The sequence below is a fragment of the Cavia porcellus genome, unplaced genomic scaffold (genome assembly GCF_034190915.1).
Source record: "Cavia porcellus strain 051 isolate PalLab524CR breed Dunkin Hartley unplaced genomic scaffold, mCavPor4.1 scaffold_4, whole genome shotgun sequence".
Classification (NCBI taxonomy): domain Eukaryota; kingdom Metazoa; phylum Chordata; class Mammalia; order Rodentia; family Caviidae; genus Cavia; species Cavia porcellus.
Genome location: NW_026947487.1, coordinates 89,985,905 through 90,001,931, shown reverse-complemented (window position 1 = coordinate 90,001,931; position 16,027 = coordinate 89,985,905). Strand labels below are relative to the sequence as shown.

At 35.0% G+C, this 16,027-nt stretch overlaps 1 protein-coding gene across 1 annotated transcript; it reads right to left on the bottom strand.

Moving 5' to 3' along the window:
- Positions 1-4,770: 4,770 nt before the first annotated feature.
- LOC100732579 (zinc finger CCCH domain-containing protein 8-like) lies at positions 4,771-15,497 on the bottom strand. Its single transcript, XM_063246674.1, has 2 exons — positions 15,448-15,497; positions 4,771-5,315 (listed from the first exon to the last, which is right to left on the bottom strand). Exons 1-2 carry the CDS (start codon positions 15,495-15,497, stop codon positions 4,778-4,780), a joined length of 588 nt encoding a protein of 195 aa, XP_063102744.1. The 3' UTR covers positions 4,771-4,777.
- Between the last annotated feature and the right edge of the window lie 530 nt (positions 15,498-16,027).

The following is a 16,027-nucleotide window of genomic DNA, read 5'->3' as shown; positions in this document are numbered from 1 at the left end:
TTTTTTCAGAATCAATTTTCTTTATCTTATTGATGAAAATAAGTCATCTAAGCCTTAGTCAATGTGAAATCCCTACAAAATTTATCCACAAAGTAAAACAAATGTGTATGTTCTATTTAACTGTCTCAAATGGGAAAATGCATTGCACATGAGCCATTTTGGACCCCACATTGAAGGGATTCATCTACAATGAAAAATTCATTTTCTTTCTACTATCATAGTTGTTGGCTTAAGAAAATCAATTTTAAGTACATTTTTAAATATACGCAAAAAGAAAAAATATAAATAAACAGAGCTGTATTCTTCATGATTATATTCATAATCATCAGGATCAATACTATAGATTGCCCTAAATCTTTCAAGTATTAATATGATATTTCTACAGTCATCCAATAACATTATATATATATATATATATATATATATATATATATATGAATTTTATAAAAATGGTAATACTTGGTGATTTTTACATTTAGTAAGAAAATATCAGGATGTACTTTTTACATTTTATTTTTATATTAAATAAAAAAATATCAGCATGCACTTTTCCAAATAACTTTTCTAGAGGAAAACACATAACATTTGTTAAAATGATTTAATCTAGCACAGAAGTCATAAACATATTCTGAAAAATATACATAATTTTTAAATTTCTAAAATAAAAAATAAAGAGCTAACTCTTCATACTATTTTTAATAAAATACATGCAGAAGGATGAATTTTATTAGATATACATGTAAACTAGTTTGACCACAATATTTTAAAGAATAAAATGAATAAATCACAAAATTGCAATATATTCTTTGCAATAAAAGTCCAAAATAGTGATAGGATCTTAACTGTGAAGAATATTATAAATTCTAACTGAGTTCCTTCAAAATTACATTTAGTTAATGCCCTGATTGTAATTATTACCTTTTAGAATAGAACTTATAATGAGAAATCATAGTAGTTCAATATACATTTTCTTTCTTAAATTTTTTTTAAAATTTTATTTAATTTTAAAAGAGAAAAAGAAAAACAAATAACAAAAAGAGTACAAGTTATACAGAATTTCAGAAAAAAAAAACAGTAGGAAATCACCAGTTAATGGATTACGTATTGTCATTTTAGGAATATTTTTTCAAGTTAGAAAATTGAACCATATAAAGTGGACATTCAAACAGTGAGACTGCAAACAGTGCTGTCAAATGATCCAACAAAACTCAGTAATATCATTGTCTACCTTATACACTTAAATATACATTCAATTATAGCATTTAGAGCACTTTCTTTTCCTCTCTTTTGTACAACGACTATTACACATTTTCGGTTTTATTATTTCCACAGTTCTTATTAATTTTTTGGAAGAGAGTAAAACCAAATGTGACATAACAGAACAGAGTAGGTCAAATCAAAAGGGTGTACATAATAGATAATGTAAAAACATAACACAAGGTGATCAACAATGGTTACCATAATGCCTCCCGCTATCTCAAATAGAATTGCCTATATCATCAGTTATAATAAAATTGAACAAAACAGTAAAGAATGAAACCAACAAAACCAAAATATTGGAGAAATTACAGGTCTCCAAAAGTAGATAATAGTCAACCAGAATGTGCGTCATTATGAATCCCACTATCTTCACAGCTGTTGCCTCAACTTTCAAACCTGGTACTATCAAGCAAAACAGAATAGAGGAACATCAGTCAAAACAAGATGGCGAGAGTAATACAGGGCTTCAAATCAAGTTAATAGAAAATCAAAGTGGGTTACTATAATATATCCTGCTTTTTAAATTTATTTTTCCTTAATTAAAAGGATAAAAATAAAAAAGTGAATAATAAAATGGAGATTGAGATAAAAGAGGGCATGACAACAAAACAGCCCAGATCAAAACATAACCATTTAAGCAAGATAGTGTTTCACCACAAGATAATCCCGACATAAAAGTAGTTACCATGTTGTCGCTTTCCTCGAAATCTTTGAGTATAACTTCATATACTGTAGCATTAGGTATATCAAAACAATGTAAAACTATTCAAGAGAATGACAGTATTACAGGGTATTTAGAATCAACAGAAAATGAACAATGGTTTCTGTAAAATCTCCTTGTCTATAAAATTTTTTGTTTATACTATCACATATAATAAAATCCAATAAGATACAACATGTTAAGACCTATGGAGACAGAAGAACAAAAGCTTGATGGGACGTCAAAACAAGATGATATTAAATCAGCATTACCTATTATGATGTCATTTTCTCCAAAATAGCTGTTCCTATCATCCAATCTTCTCTGCCTCATTTCTGTTGAGCTGTTTTTCTGTCATTAGTTCTCAGTTTGTCTTCTTTATTTTGTTTCCTGCTCCATTTATTGTGGCCTCTCTGCAAATATTTCTGGGTTCTTTATATTTTTCTTTTTTAGAATATCCTGCAGTATTCTCTGTAGAGTCGAATTGGTGGTTGCATATTCCCCTAGTTCCTCTTTATCCTGGAAGAACCTTGTTTTTCCATCAATTTCCAGGGATGGTTGTGCAGGATATATCAATCTTTGCTGGAGGTAATCTTTCAAATCTTTTATTATTACCCCCACACTATTCATGATTTGATGGTTTGTGCCGAGAAGTCTGCTGTAATTCTGATGGATGTTCCCTTGTAAGTGATCTGTTTCTTCTCTCTGATGGCTTTTAATATTCTGTTCTTATATTGGATTTCTGGAATTTTGATTATTATATGCCTGGGTGTAGCTCTGTTTTTGTTGTAGGTGGCTGGGGTCATGTATGCTTCATACATCTGAGTATCTTTACGTTTTGCTAAATTAGGAAAATTCTCCTGGATTATTTCTGCGAGTAGCTTTTTTAGTTGGTTTGTTTGTGTCCCTACCTCTTCTTTTATGTTCTTAATTCTTAAGGTATAGATCCTCTTATCATCTTCTAGTCTTTGTATTATTGCTGTTTGTTTCTTTGTTACTTTTAAGAAGTGTTTCATTCCATCCTCCCATATTACAAATCTGCCCTCCTGTTCAGATAATCTATCCTTAGTTTCTTTCAAGCTGTTATGTCAGTTTTCGATAGAGTTTTTAGTTTCCTGGTAATCTCTTTGAACCTGCTTCACGTAATCTATGCTTTCTCTACTTTCTCCATTAAACAATTCTCCCCTTGGTTTCTGTTCTTCCATTCCACCATCTGTTTTTCTTGGGTGGTGCTTAACATTTCCCTAACTATTCTGCTTATGTCTTACTTAAGGTCATTGATAACTTCATTCCTGAACTTGTCTATGAGACTCTGGAGATAGCGCTTTATGTCTATTGGTGCCATGTCTGCTATTGCTTGTTTCTCAGGAATGGGGGCTGAGGAGCCTTTCTTGTTCCTCCTTCTTCCCATATTCTTTGTTCCTTATATATGCAAGCGTATATAGGAGGCCCAGCTTCCTTCTCTGTCGGCCACAGTCTAATTGAATTGTGCCGGCTAGGTGTTCCCTCTGACTGCAGCAGCACTAGGGAGTTACGGACCGGGCAGCCTATGCAGGGCCCGCCCCTCCAGATCAACTTACTGAAGGCTTCACTGCTAGGGTACACCTCCAGGTGCTGGGACCTGTGTTGTGCTAGCCTACTGGGTCTCACATACGCTAGGCACTGCTCGCCAATCCCACTTGAGAAGAGGGTATGTGACTGAAGTCACTACAACACTTATTCTGGCAAGTCTGCCTGGTCCCTGAATATCCTCTGTTGGCGCCTCCTAGGCCATGGAAGAATCCCAGTTTCCTTCACTCTCTGCGGGTTGATGCATGGCTCCCCACCTGTCCCACTCTCAACTCTGTTCACAGATTCCCATTCTCAGAGCTTTCATGTATCTCTCTCCTTGCCAAGCCCATACAGATGCAATAGCACGGGCAGGTAACCCAAATCTCGGCTTCTAATGGCATGGGCTCCAGCTTCCACGCTGAGGCTTTATCTGTTCCTGTTATAGCACCAGGATTTCATTCCCAGTTGGTTTCTCTAAGCCCAATTCGTTCTTGGGTCAGCAGGGTATATCTCCTCTTCCTTAGTATTCTTCACTCCGCACCATTCCTAGATTCTAAGCTGGGTCTCTCAGAGAACCTCCGTAGATGCTGCTATCTGTCCGCCATGTTCATTGTGATGCTTGAGGGTTCAAAGGATCTTTTGCAATCTGCAGAAAGAACTCACTGAACCTACATGTGCGCAGAGTTCCAGGCTCTCAGCACTCAATATACATTTTTTTTTTTTGTCAAGAGATATTTATTTTATTTCTAACAGTAAAATACTGGAAACAAGTGTCCAACAGAATAGGTTTTAAAAAAATCACAGAATCTCAAATTTTACCTATAAAATGGAATTGTCAGCTATCATTAAAAATACTTGGTCCAAGTACTTAATGACATGTAGAGATCGAACTGCTCGACTGCTTCACTCATTCTCACTTAGATTAACTTAGATTCTTATTTTATCTGCGAACTCTTGGTCAAACAGCAAATACATCTGCAAAGTACTGCCACATGAGCCCAGAAGCCTGCAGAAAGGCGCTTGCACTCCTCCCTGTCCTAAGCATGGGAGCACTGCAGCAAAGAGGGATTCTTCCTTCACTGTGCTCGGCACTGCATTGCACCCCTCCCGCCATCCTGCCATCAATGGAAGGGCTGCTGCACATCAGCACAATAACAACAGAGGACGCTCCAAGTGAGGAATCCGGTGGGTGGCTCCCACCACCAGCGAGCACCAGGCGCAAGCTTTATGACCACCCTGGATCTATAGGAGACTTTTTAGTCTACTTTATTTACATGTCTTCTTTTCGGTATCCAAAACTTTAGCCAACAGCTCCTGTGTTTTGGCCGTCAGGGGAGCATGGGAAAACCTGCAGTGCTCTCCCTGGTAACATTTTGTTCCTGTGTGATAAAACTTGCAGGGGTATTCATTATGCAAATACAGGCAGTTTTCACCTCGGGTAAAATAGCCCTGGACATAAAACTTACACATTTCCTTTTTTTTCTCCATCTCTGTATCATGATCAAACGTACACTGGTCTCCCTTGATACATTTCCTTTCAAAAAAATATTTGCAAACTTTCTTGCCCTTACGTTCCACTGTGTGCTGGTTAATGAAGCCCTGGCTCATCCGCACCGGCTGCTGCTTCTCCTTAGGTTCACCATCCTCCTCCCCGGGACTGCTCTTCTTCACCAAGGAATCTGGCCCTCTGTCTCCAGTGCCAGCCCGTTTTCCTTTCACTTTCTTCTGTTTAGCATTCTTAGGACCAGGTTTAAGATTTTTATTTTTCGATTTAGCAGACAGCAGAACAAAATCATATACTTGTCTAGGATTGAATTTATATTCTTTTGTCCTTGTGATTTTGTTTCAATATTGTCAGAGAAATTATAGGAAATTTGTCTGGTATTAACAGGTGTAGGATTAAAAAGTACTTCAAAATATTTTGAAGTGGGAGTATATATATATATCTGGTTTGAACAAAATCCTATTTTTTTTTTCTGAAGACAAGATCTATGGGAAAAGAAAAACCAGGAATTTCTTTCTTTTTTTTTTTTTTTTCTTTTATAATTACATTGGGGAAAGTGTATCCAAATTGAATATGTTGTCACTTGTAGTTCTTGCAGGATTCCCTTATTTCACAAAGACTTGGAACTGTTCCTAATACACATCCAACACATGCTTCTTTGCCAAGGAATACACACCTAAGTTTGTCTGGTAGTTTTCTTTTCTCTTAGCTGAAGTGACACATGATTTCTGTAACTATAAGATTCTAACAATCCACAGTGACCTATGTTGATATTCTTATGATATAAATGTCAGTCAAGTCATTTGTAAATGTACACATTTGTAACTGGAAAAGATGCATAAATGCTTTCAGTTCAAAGAGGGTAAACAATCTGGATCCACCCTGCCTTCTAGGTTAATCTCCTTTCAATTTTGTATACAAAATTCAAATATTTCTCATTATCTTGAGTACTAACTTCCCCTACCTCAGGCCCAACCACCTACAACTCCATTTTCCTATCTTTCTTGGCCTTATACGGTCTTGAGATTTGTTGTCTAAACATCAGAAATTCTTCTCATTTCCTCAGAAAAACTCAAACATAATCTCCTGTAGGCAGTCATTTCTGGGTAACCTATTTAGAACTGAACATTTTTTCATTTCCTCACTAAAATTTTATATCCTCATTTGCAAGAATTTATAATATGTTGTTGCTCTTAGTTTGCTAGTAACACACAAATAGGAGACCTAGTTTCCACAGGACTGTTCAGGAGGGACTCTATCCTCAGTGGTCCTCATTTTCTTGTAATGGGTCCTATTAGAATGTTGTTCAGACTTCCATGCTGTTTGGGAACACACCTGGTTTTATAAAGTTGGATGTTAGACAGATTGTAGATTGACATTGCTCAAGATTATAAAATGTTGGTAGAAATCAGAAGTGTGCGCTTCTCTGTCAAGGTGACTCAAAACAATGTTGGATCTTGTTCATGAAAATCAGCTATGATGACTGGAGGTCAAGAATCAAATGAATCTGTGTACGCTTTCTAGAGGCTTCAGATCTAATGAGGAGAAAATGTGTTAAATACGCTGTTAAAGTGAAGTTAATTTTTACTATGTGCTCTGTCTGCCACTTGCTGATAAAAACTCATACTGAAATTCCCTGCTGCCATTATTTATGTGTAATCATTTGTTTTTGTTTCAATTTTTAATATATGAGGTTCTATGTTGCTTGTTTCTGTTTCCTCTTAAGCACTAGCTCCTAGATGATTTTTATGGATTATAAAATAATTTAATGCTAAGAATAAAAACCTCAAGAAAATACGCTAAGATGATGCTATTATTTTGTTTGTTTTCTTAGCGTTACTTTTCTGTAGCCTTTGTTAGAGATTATATACAACCTCTGTCTACCTCGACTGTAACACCTCGGGAAAAATATTTGTCCAGAATGACATTTTCTCTATAAGCTTAGCCACAGTGACTTTCAAAAATATTAACTTTGTTCCTCCCATTCCCAAGAACACTTAGCAGACCTCCAGAATGTGAAAGGTCAAACTTGTCCCTTTCTTGAATGTGCCGTATGCCAATTTTTTTTGGCTTAGATTTTGAAACAGACTAGTGGGATGCTTGATGAAGCAATTAGATCACAGAATTCAAACACGTGTTTTGTACTTTTCATTCAAAAATGACTCCACATGAGTAAATGGATATTACAAGAAAAATTCTTTGAAGTTTGCTAGGGTATATAGTTTTTACATTAAAAAATAAGTAAGAGTATCATATGATATTATCTCAAAAAAGGTATCTTATTTTTAGAAGAATGTGAGAAATTTTAGCTGACATACAAATTAATAAATCATGGGTGGTTAGTTGTATAGATCTGAGGATGAAAAATGGAATAAAAAATGTTAGGAATTACATAAACCAATTTAAAAAATTCAATTACATAGTATAAATAACAAATAAGAAATAATCATATCACATGTTCAATTTAGGACTCATAGAGACAAAACATATTAATTAAGTGGAAATTGAGGCAGATTAGGAGTAAATTTGGAATCAGATGTTCTCAAAATTGGTTGGTAAAGCAATTATGTATACTCTCAGTTTTTACAAGTAGTCAACAATATATTGGTAATTGGAGATAAACAATGGTCATGCCTCAGTTTGTAATAATGATGGTTTCTAATTCTATCAATGAGAAATTAATTATTTCAGTTTTCCTGCATTTTCCTGTGGAATCACCAGATGAATTTGTGATATTTAGGAGATATTCATTGTTATTCGTTATTATTATTATTATTATTATTATTATTATATTATTATTACTGGTACCAGAAACTGAACTCAAGACCTCTGCTTGGCACGCAGGAGGTATGCCTCTGAGCTATTTCCTGGCAAGATACTGGTCTTAAAACCAGTTTTTAGAAATTTTCAGGTATAAAACTTTCACAGAATATTGGAAAGAAAGGCAGTTTGGTGTAGGGCTTCCGTAACTAGGAAATAACAACAAGATGATCCCACACGAAGAATGACAGTCCTATAAGAACACATAAAAATGGTGATGAGGAAAAAAACTGACTGAATAAATTTCAAGCATTAAGGAACAAAAAGGTTTTTGACTGATGATGAGTCAAAACATATAACATTAAACAATAGAGGGAAATTAGTAGGAATATACAGGAAATGCTGCCACTCTTTGAACTCTTCAAAACTGAAGGTGGAACAACAAAGAATGTAGATTAGGATTTCACAAATTTTACATATTAGAAACGTCCCATAAAAATCTCAACACAGCTGCTTTTGAACAGTAAAGCAGAGAGAGTTAAGGGAGTGACAGAAATGCCTAGCCATCCAATCATTTTTGTCGATATCTCTGTCTTGTTTCCATCGCTTGTCTCTCACTTATACTATGTCTTTCTACAGCAAAGTAACTTGAAATGTCTAGTGTAATATCAAACACTCATGAAAGTCTTTTGAATAACTACAGATTGAGTAAAATTCCTTAACTCTTCTAATGTACTCTGGCTGAGGTATGAATTTGTGGGCCGTCTAATTGAACTCAACATTTGTGCTTGTCTAATAAAAATTCAGCATGACTTATGTCTTAATATCTAGAAAATTACACAAAAGGACCACTACTTTAAATGAGACATGTTTATATTTCTCTTTATTTTTGCTACTACCTTCATTTTCTTAAACAAATAACTCTGTGAATAAACACAACTCATATTTATTTGGAATATATTATTGTGTAGTTCACTACATTTGATTTTTTTATTCTTCATATTTATTTGACTAACTTGAGAATTTTGATAAAAGTTGTAATTTGAGATTCTCTGAATAAAACATGAATTAAAAGTAATAGTACATTTTGTAAAAAAAAAAAAAAAAAAAAAAAAAAAAACCTTTACAATGATGACATTTATGATATATGCCCCGAACTTTGAGAAAATTTATTGTTTTGTGTCAGGCATTATTCAACATGAAAAAATAAAACATACTGTATGTATATTTTATTCTCAAAAACCACTTCAGAAAGAAAGAAATTCAAGGAAGAAAAGATTTATAAGAGAAACTGTGGGATGAAATCACCTGACAAGAGAAAAGAGAAACATAAGATATTGAATACTTTTCATGTCTACCAGGAATGCTTCTGGGCATCTTGTATGTATAGCTTTTAGAACTGTACAAAATAAAATGTATATTTGCTGATAAGTAAATCGAGCTCAATCATAATTTATTCTGAGATCCTAAAACTATTATTTAACAGGATGTATATTCAATCCAGCATTCTTATGTTGGTGATAGAGTAGATTAAAAAATATATGTACATATTATTATAACACAAGAGAAAAAAGTATTACAAAATAAAAGTACAAATATTTTCATATTGAAACAACAGTGCAATGAATAGTGATGGATAAACATTCAACAATCACTACATACTTTTTATTTTCTTTGATTGTTGACTTTATTTAAAGGACTCATTCCATGAGACCAGTACATATGACAAGTATATTTGATTTTAACAAGTAAATTCTATGTGTGTATGAATGAGAATAGGAAAAAAAAAAACCAGAAGTCTCACAGACAGTCATCATCTCATTCTTTTTTGGTCACTTTTCAAAAAGGGCAAGAAATGTGTTAAAATTCACAATTAGTGATCTCTGCCAGCAAGATTTTTCATGTCTTCCATGTTCCCTCTGATACTTCCCAGAACCAACTAGAAATGTTTCCATACCATACATAGTAGAAGTCGTGATGTTCTGGCCACTCAGACTTAGAAAGACATTTTTTTCCTAATTTTCAGCTCAAAGTATAGGGAACAAAAAAAGATATGCAGTCGGTCTTTCAGGGTGAATTTCCTCAAGATCGTCACCTTCACCTGAGATGACATCACTCTTGGGTAACCTGTTCGTTCTGAGAGGTCAATGTCAAGGTATAATTTCTTGACTTCAATGCAAAACAATACTGAATGAAGTCATCATCAGAGATCTCAAAGAATTGACTTTTTATAATAACTCCACCACAATTAAACATTCCCACTTAAGTAACCATTCTATCTGCCTTCCCACACAGGCAATGGTCTGGGCAGCACACTTAAGGGATACATCTTCAACTCTCAGAGGATTACTTGAAATCCAGCTTTAAAATTAACATCACTTTATTAGCAACTTCCTTAAGGTCTTATAATTTTCTGTGTAATGGGTCTGAAACGTTACTTGTGAGGATATATTTCAACTTAAGTTATGCATTGAATATAGAACAGGAAACTGATGCTGTAGTAAGGTTGCTATAATCCTAGGAGAGGTTATTATTAAAGAGGTTATTTTTTTAAAGTGTAGTTAAGCCATATGGAAAATGCTACAGTTATTTCTTCTTAAAATATAGAGGTGATCACCACAAAGTGATTACATTTAATAACCTGAAGGAACATAACTAAAAAAAAAAGAATATTGAAGTAAAACCTAGGCACGGTACCACATTGAGAACACCTCGGTCCATCAGTGGTAGGCAAAAGTTATCCAGGCACATTTGGAGAAATTAATACATTAAACCTGAGAACAAGTGAGCTAATGAATTCTGAGGAGCAAATCTAAGACAGTGTGATAACCATGGTCATCATGGTTCAGAACTAAAGTACACCCCAAAACCCCGGACATTTGGAAGGTGATTGGGTCATAGGAGCTGTGTACTTACCACCTAAATATGCTGTTAGAGATGGTGCCTGATTGGAAGTTTGCCACTAGTGAAGTGACCTTAAGGGATGCATTCTTGTCTCCAGTTGCTCCTTTCCCTTTCTGCTTCCTGCCCACTACAGTATGAGTGTGTCTTTACATCATGCTCTTAAACCGCACCATTCTGGTTTTTTTGGAGGGGAGGGAGGAAGAGTTGTTGTTGTTTGATTGTTTTGCTTTTGTCTTTTTGAGACTGTTTCTCACTAAGCAGTTCTGACTGACCCTGAACTCACTTTGTAGCCCAGGTTGACATAGACCTTGCAGTGATTCTCCTGCCTCAGCCTCCTGAGTTCTGGGATTACAGCATGTACCACCACCCGTGGTTTACCAGCCATTCTGACTTGAAAACAGCTAATCATTCTGCAGTGAAACCTCTGAAAACAAATTAACCTGTCCTTTTGAATTACAGTTGTAGGACTGAGGAGTTAGCTCAGTGACACAAGTGCCTGCCTACTGAACATGAGGGCCTAAATTCAGACCCAGGAACCAATAAATAAATAAATACAAAGCAGTTATTTGATGTTTTATTCTAGTGACAAAAGTGACTTATACAGATTTTTAGTACCAGTGAATTGGGGGAATTGAGACTTTTTTTGACCCAGTGATTTAGAAGTTGGAAATGGTTTAAAGAAAGAGTCTGGAGTTTCTGAAATGCCAGCTAGAGAGGCCTGAGAATGGTATAAGCCAAGTTTAATAAAATATTGTATTTAGAGCTCAGAAGACCAGAGAGATGGTAAAAGTGCAGACATTACAAGCAAAACATAGTAGGTTTGAGTTGGGAACAAGGATTCTGTTAGCAGCTAGACTGGCGGTCATACTATAGTAGACCACATCTCTTCATTTTACCATGTCCTGAGACTGTGTAGGAGACTAAGATTAAGGGCAGTGGACTTACTGATTCAGTAGAGAAAATCTCAAGGCTGTGGCATGAATGCTGCAGCTACTTCACGAAAGATCTACAGTGAGAATTAGAAGCAAATGTCAGAGTCAAAGATATAAAAATATTTCTAGTCCTGCCAGAAAGGAAACACCTGCAAAGTTGGACTGAAGAACAAGACTGCTAAAAAGATTAGCATTAGAAAGAAGCCAAATGTTTTACATCAGCATAATAAAATGAATATATAAAATAAAATATGAGAAAAAATATTCAAAAGCATTTCAAAAATTGGCCAAACTCCACACTTCATAGACTTCAGTGTATATATAAATGGATAAACAGTATTAAAAGCTATTTATTGCTCTGAGAAGAGAATTGCAGAGTGCTCTGCTCATGTGAGAAGAGTGTTTCTCCAAGTTCAGCCATCCTGGCTGCACAATTACTAAACTGTCCTTCTATAACCACGACATAAGATTGTCTACCCCACCAATTGCTATAATAAAGCACCAATATCCTGCTTTCATGGTGCGTGGATTCCCGAACGATATTTTGAGCCATGTAAGAAGAAAAACCAGCATCTATCCATGTTAGTATTTCTGAGACTGAACAGTGAGGGGGCAGAACAGTGTTTGTTCCTTGCTTAACTGTTTGCCAAAGAATGGTTAACTTGTGTCTCTCTAAGATGCTTTTCTTAGTTGCCTTGTGTGGAGTCTCTGGGAGATGCACGTGGAGTTGTTTAAAATAATGGGACCTCACTCTGCAGGGAAAAACAACCGACCAGTATTATCATTGAATGGAGCCATGGCTGTCCTAGTCATAGTAATATTATATTCAGGAAAATAGACAAACTAGATTGAACCAACGAGTGGATAAAAAGAAAAGTTAATAAGACAATAAGGTTGAAAAATAAGATTTTTTTCATTTCCAGTCACATGTATTTTTGACAACACGTGATGAGACTCCTTTAACGGAACGATGAATGCTTGAATGAACTACTAGCACTTCCTTCCATGAAGAGGCAAGAAATCCCAGAATGGAACATGAGGAAAGAAGAAAATGGGAAACATTGCTTTCTTTTAGAAATGAAGTACCTGAACTACATCATCAGGGAGAATTCAGCTTCGAGAAAGAAACAGGAATCACTGATCTTAATTAACCACTATTCTTTGTCTGATTGTGTGTTAAGGGTACAGAAGCAAATTCATCAAGTGCAAAACAATTGGCACTTTTGGTTTTAATTCCTGATAGCCAATTGGAAACATTGATACAAAAGAGTCATCATTTCAGGCATTATGGAAAGAAGGGAATGGAAGGGAAGGGAAGGGAAGGGAAGGGAAGGGAAGGGAAGGGAAGGGAAGGGAAGGGAAGGGAAGGGAAGGGAAGGGAAGAAGGAAAGGAAAAAAGAAAGGGAAGGGGAGGGAAAGGGAGGGAGGAAGGAAAGGAAAAAAGAAAGGGAAGGGAAGGGGAGGGGAGAGAAGGGGAGAGGAGGGGAGGGGAGGGGAGGAAAGGAGAGGAGGGGAGGGGAGGGGAGGGGAGGGGAGGGGAGGGGAGAGGAGAGGAGAGGAGAGGAAAGGAAAGGAAAGGAAAGGAAAGGAAAGGAAAGGAAAGGAAAGGAAAGGAAAGGAAAGGAAAGGAAAGGAAAGGAAAGGAAAATCTAGGCCTACTAAGGGAAAGACTCTGCCAGGATCAGGGGCCAAAGAAAGAAGCCCCAGAAGGAGCCCTGTGGATGCCTGCCATCTCACTGGCTGGGCTGAAGTGCTGTCATGTGTCTGCATCTGTCAATGCAAAGTCTCTCCCTTCTCAGCCTCCTACTTCTACCACTTCAGCATTTGCAAAATATATTTCATTTCATTGTCTCATTACTTATTGGAGTCAAGATTTGGAATTCCTCTTGATACCAAATGCAGCCCACTTTCTTGTGTACGGGAAATTACATTTCTGCTAGTGAACAGGTGTTATTGTTTATAAATATGAAACCAAACTCTTTTAGTCACTATATCAAGCATAGATTAAGGAGCTTTATACAATTTTCAAAGCAAATAGCATTAAGAAATTTGCTCTTGCACCTGCCTACTCTACAGATTTGCATAAATGCTCATTGCTGTGCAAATGTAGTACAGCATTTGGTCCTATTTAATGCAAAAACAGAGGCTCTGTCCATCTGTAAAGCATATTTTGAGAGAGTCATAGATATTTAGTTTGCTAAAGTGCACAAAAGGATGATAGGGCTTTCCAAATTTTATACAAGAAAGAAAACATAAAAATACACAAATTATTCAATGTTTACAGATGGAGTCTGTGCACATACCTTCATGTCAGTAAGGTGAAAATGCTTACTTGAATGTGCCATGTTTGAATATGAGACATTACCTTGTGGGAGAAGTTTTTCTAATAGTATTAAGTAAACAAAGTTGGTTTCAAATTCATAAAATAAGCCAATATGCTGATTTCTAGTATCAGCAGTGAGTATCTAGTCCAAAAAATTATCAATGATTTGGAGCCTTCAGAAAATAAAATCTGATGAAAAGATGTCAGAAAAACCTTCCAGATGATTTAGATTACCACTGTAAACACACATATTTCTTCATACTTTAAATGCAAATCTCAATTACATTGCTTAAAGTAATAAGATAATTAGATCTCTTTCTCATGCTAAGTATTATTCAATGTGTTGTATTATGGTTTGCCCATGTATACCTTTTTTATTGCCATGTTTTATTTCATATTCACGTTTGCTTACAGAATCACTGCTGTGATATTTTTGTCAGTGTATCATTTAATTCCAGAGACAGTGATAGATTTCATACATTTCCTTACACATTTAATCCAGAAAAGATGTAAGAAAATTAAATCATCATGTTAAAATTGTACTGCATCCTCCCTGTTACTCATAAAAAAAGCAAAACTACCATATTAGGTTGCGTGAGCTTTCTTTATAATTTGTTTTGCTATTGATTGTTTACCAACGTCTGTCATATAACCACTAAAATTTTAGGGTGAGTCATTTTTATGGCTGGGTGAGGGAACTCTTCTGTGAAAGCAAGAGGTTTATTATCATCCTTGATCTTTATTGATTTTGTTCCAAGTCCTCATCCTCAGTCAGAAAAATCCGAATGGCTTCAATATCACAAGTTCCGAATTCAAGAAACTCATATAATACTATAGATGCATTTTTCAACTCTATGGCACATCCGTCATTATATTGTAGCTCAAATTTCTTTACTTGCATGAAGCTTTTGATGATCTTTTAAATATTTTATTCTTAAACCATTTTAGACACAATAATGTTTTATCATATGATCATGCATCAGTGCAATTTTTTTGGTCTTCTCCTTTATCTCAGTTTTTCAAAAATAATTTTATTCTTTTAACATAGATTTTTGCTGGTGTTAATAAATAATACAAAAAGCACATGTAAAATGTTTATTTAGCACATTTGAAAGAATATATGACTAAATGATTATTAACATGGATAAATTTTTTTCTATGTACCACATACTGGTTATATTTGATGCTCTCTCTCCTCTCTCTCCATATATATATATATGGAGATATATATATATATATATATATATATATATATATATGATGATGTTTCAGCAATGAATCCCATGGTCTTCCTGAATATTCACTTCAAATTAAGAAATTCATTGTAATAGTATGCTTTCTACCTAAAGTAAATGCTCCTGTGAAGAATTATCAGCATTTCATTTTGGATATTTGGTATGAAATAGATCTGTGTTCCATTTTGTGTAGGCTGTAACAATTCCTAGAGAAAATAATGAATCTTGAGTGGCTTATAATTTATTTGAAGGTTGTAAAATAATTTCAGCTCATTTACCTTTCCTTCTGATATCCACCCTTTTCTCCTAGGGCAATTCTAAGATCCATCTATCCTTTAGTTCTGGATTTAGAATAAACTAATGACAATGCATATACACCTCTGAGGGTTTTTAGCTTTAATTACAGCAAAATAGCTTTTAAACTGTTTTCACAAAACGCATATTTGCTTCAGGAAATAAGAGGAAGAAGCAGAGGATTCTAAGTGAATTCTTTCTTTTCTGGCATCATGTGAGTCACAAACAGACAAGTCAAGATTGGTGGCAAGATTCTTGAATATCATACCGATTTCTGGAGCTCAAGGATTGGATGAGGACTGTGTCTCCTCTTCTTTTACACTCACATTTTTTTTTTACAATACTTATAGCCTTTCCACTTCCTTATGGTTTCAATGAAATAGACACAAAAACCCTCATGATTGCTGTAAGACTAGAAACATTTTACTGTTTATTTACACTGAATGGATTTTAGAAAATAATATGAGATTTTACAGGAAGTTTGTTAAACACTCACAGATATAAATACATAGGGCAATATGGGATCACAAAAATAACAACACAGTTGAAAAATGTGATAAATAG

Excerpts from the sequence above, each read along its gene's own strand:
- LOC100732579 (XM_063246674.1), bottom strand. The coding sequence starts at position 15,497 with ATGGATCTTAGAATTGCCCTAGGAGAAAAGGGTGGATATCAGAAGGAA. Across the intron at positions 5,316-15,447 it reads GGTGGATATCAGAAGGAAAG|ACAAGTATATGATTTTGTTC; the intron begins GTAAATGAGCTG and ends ATTCAATCCTAG.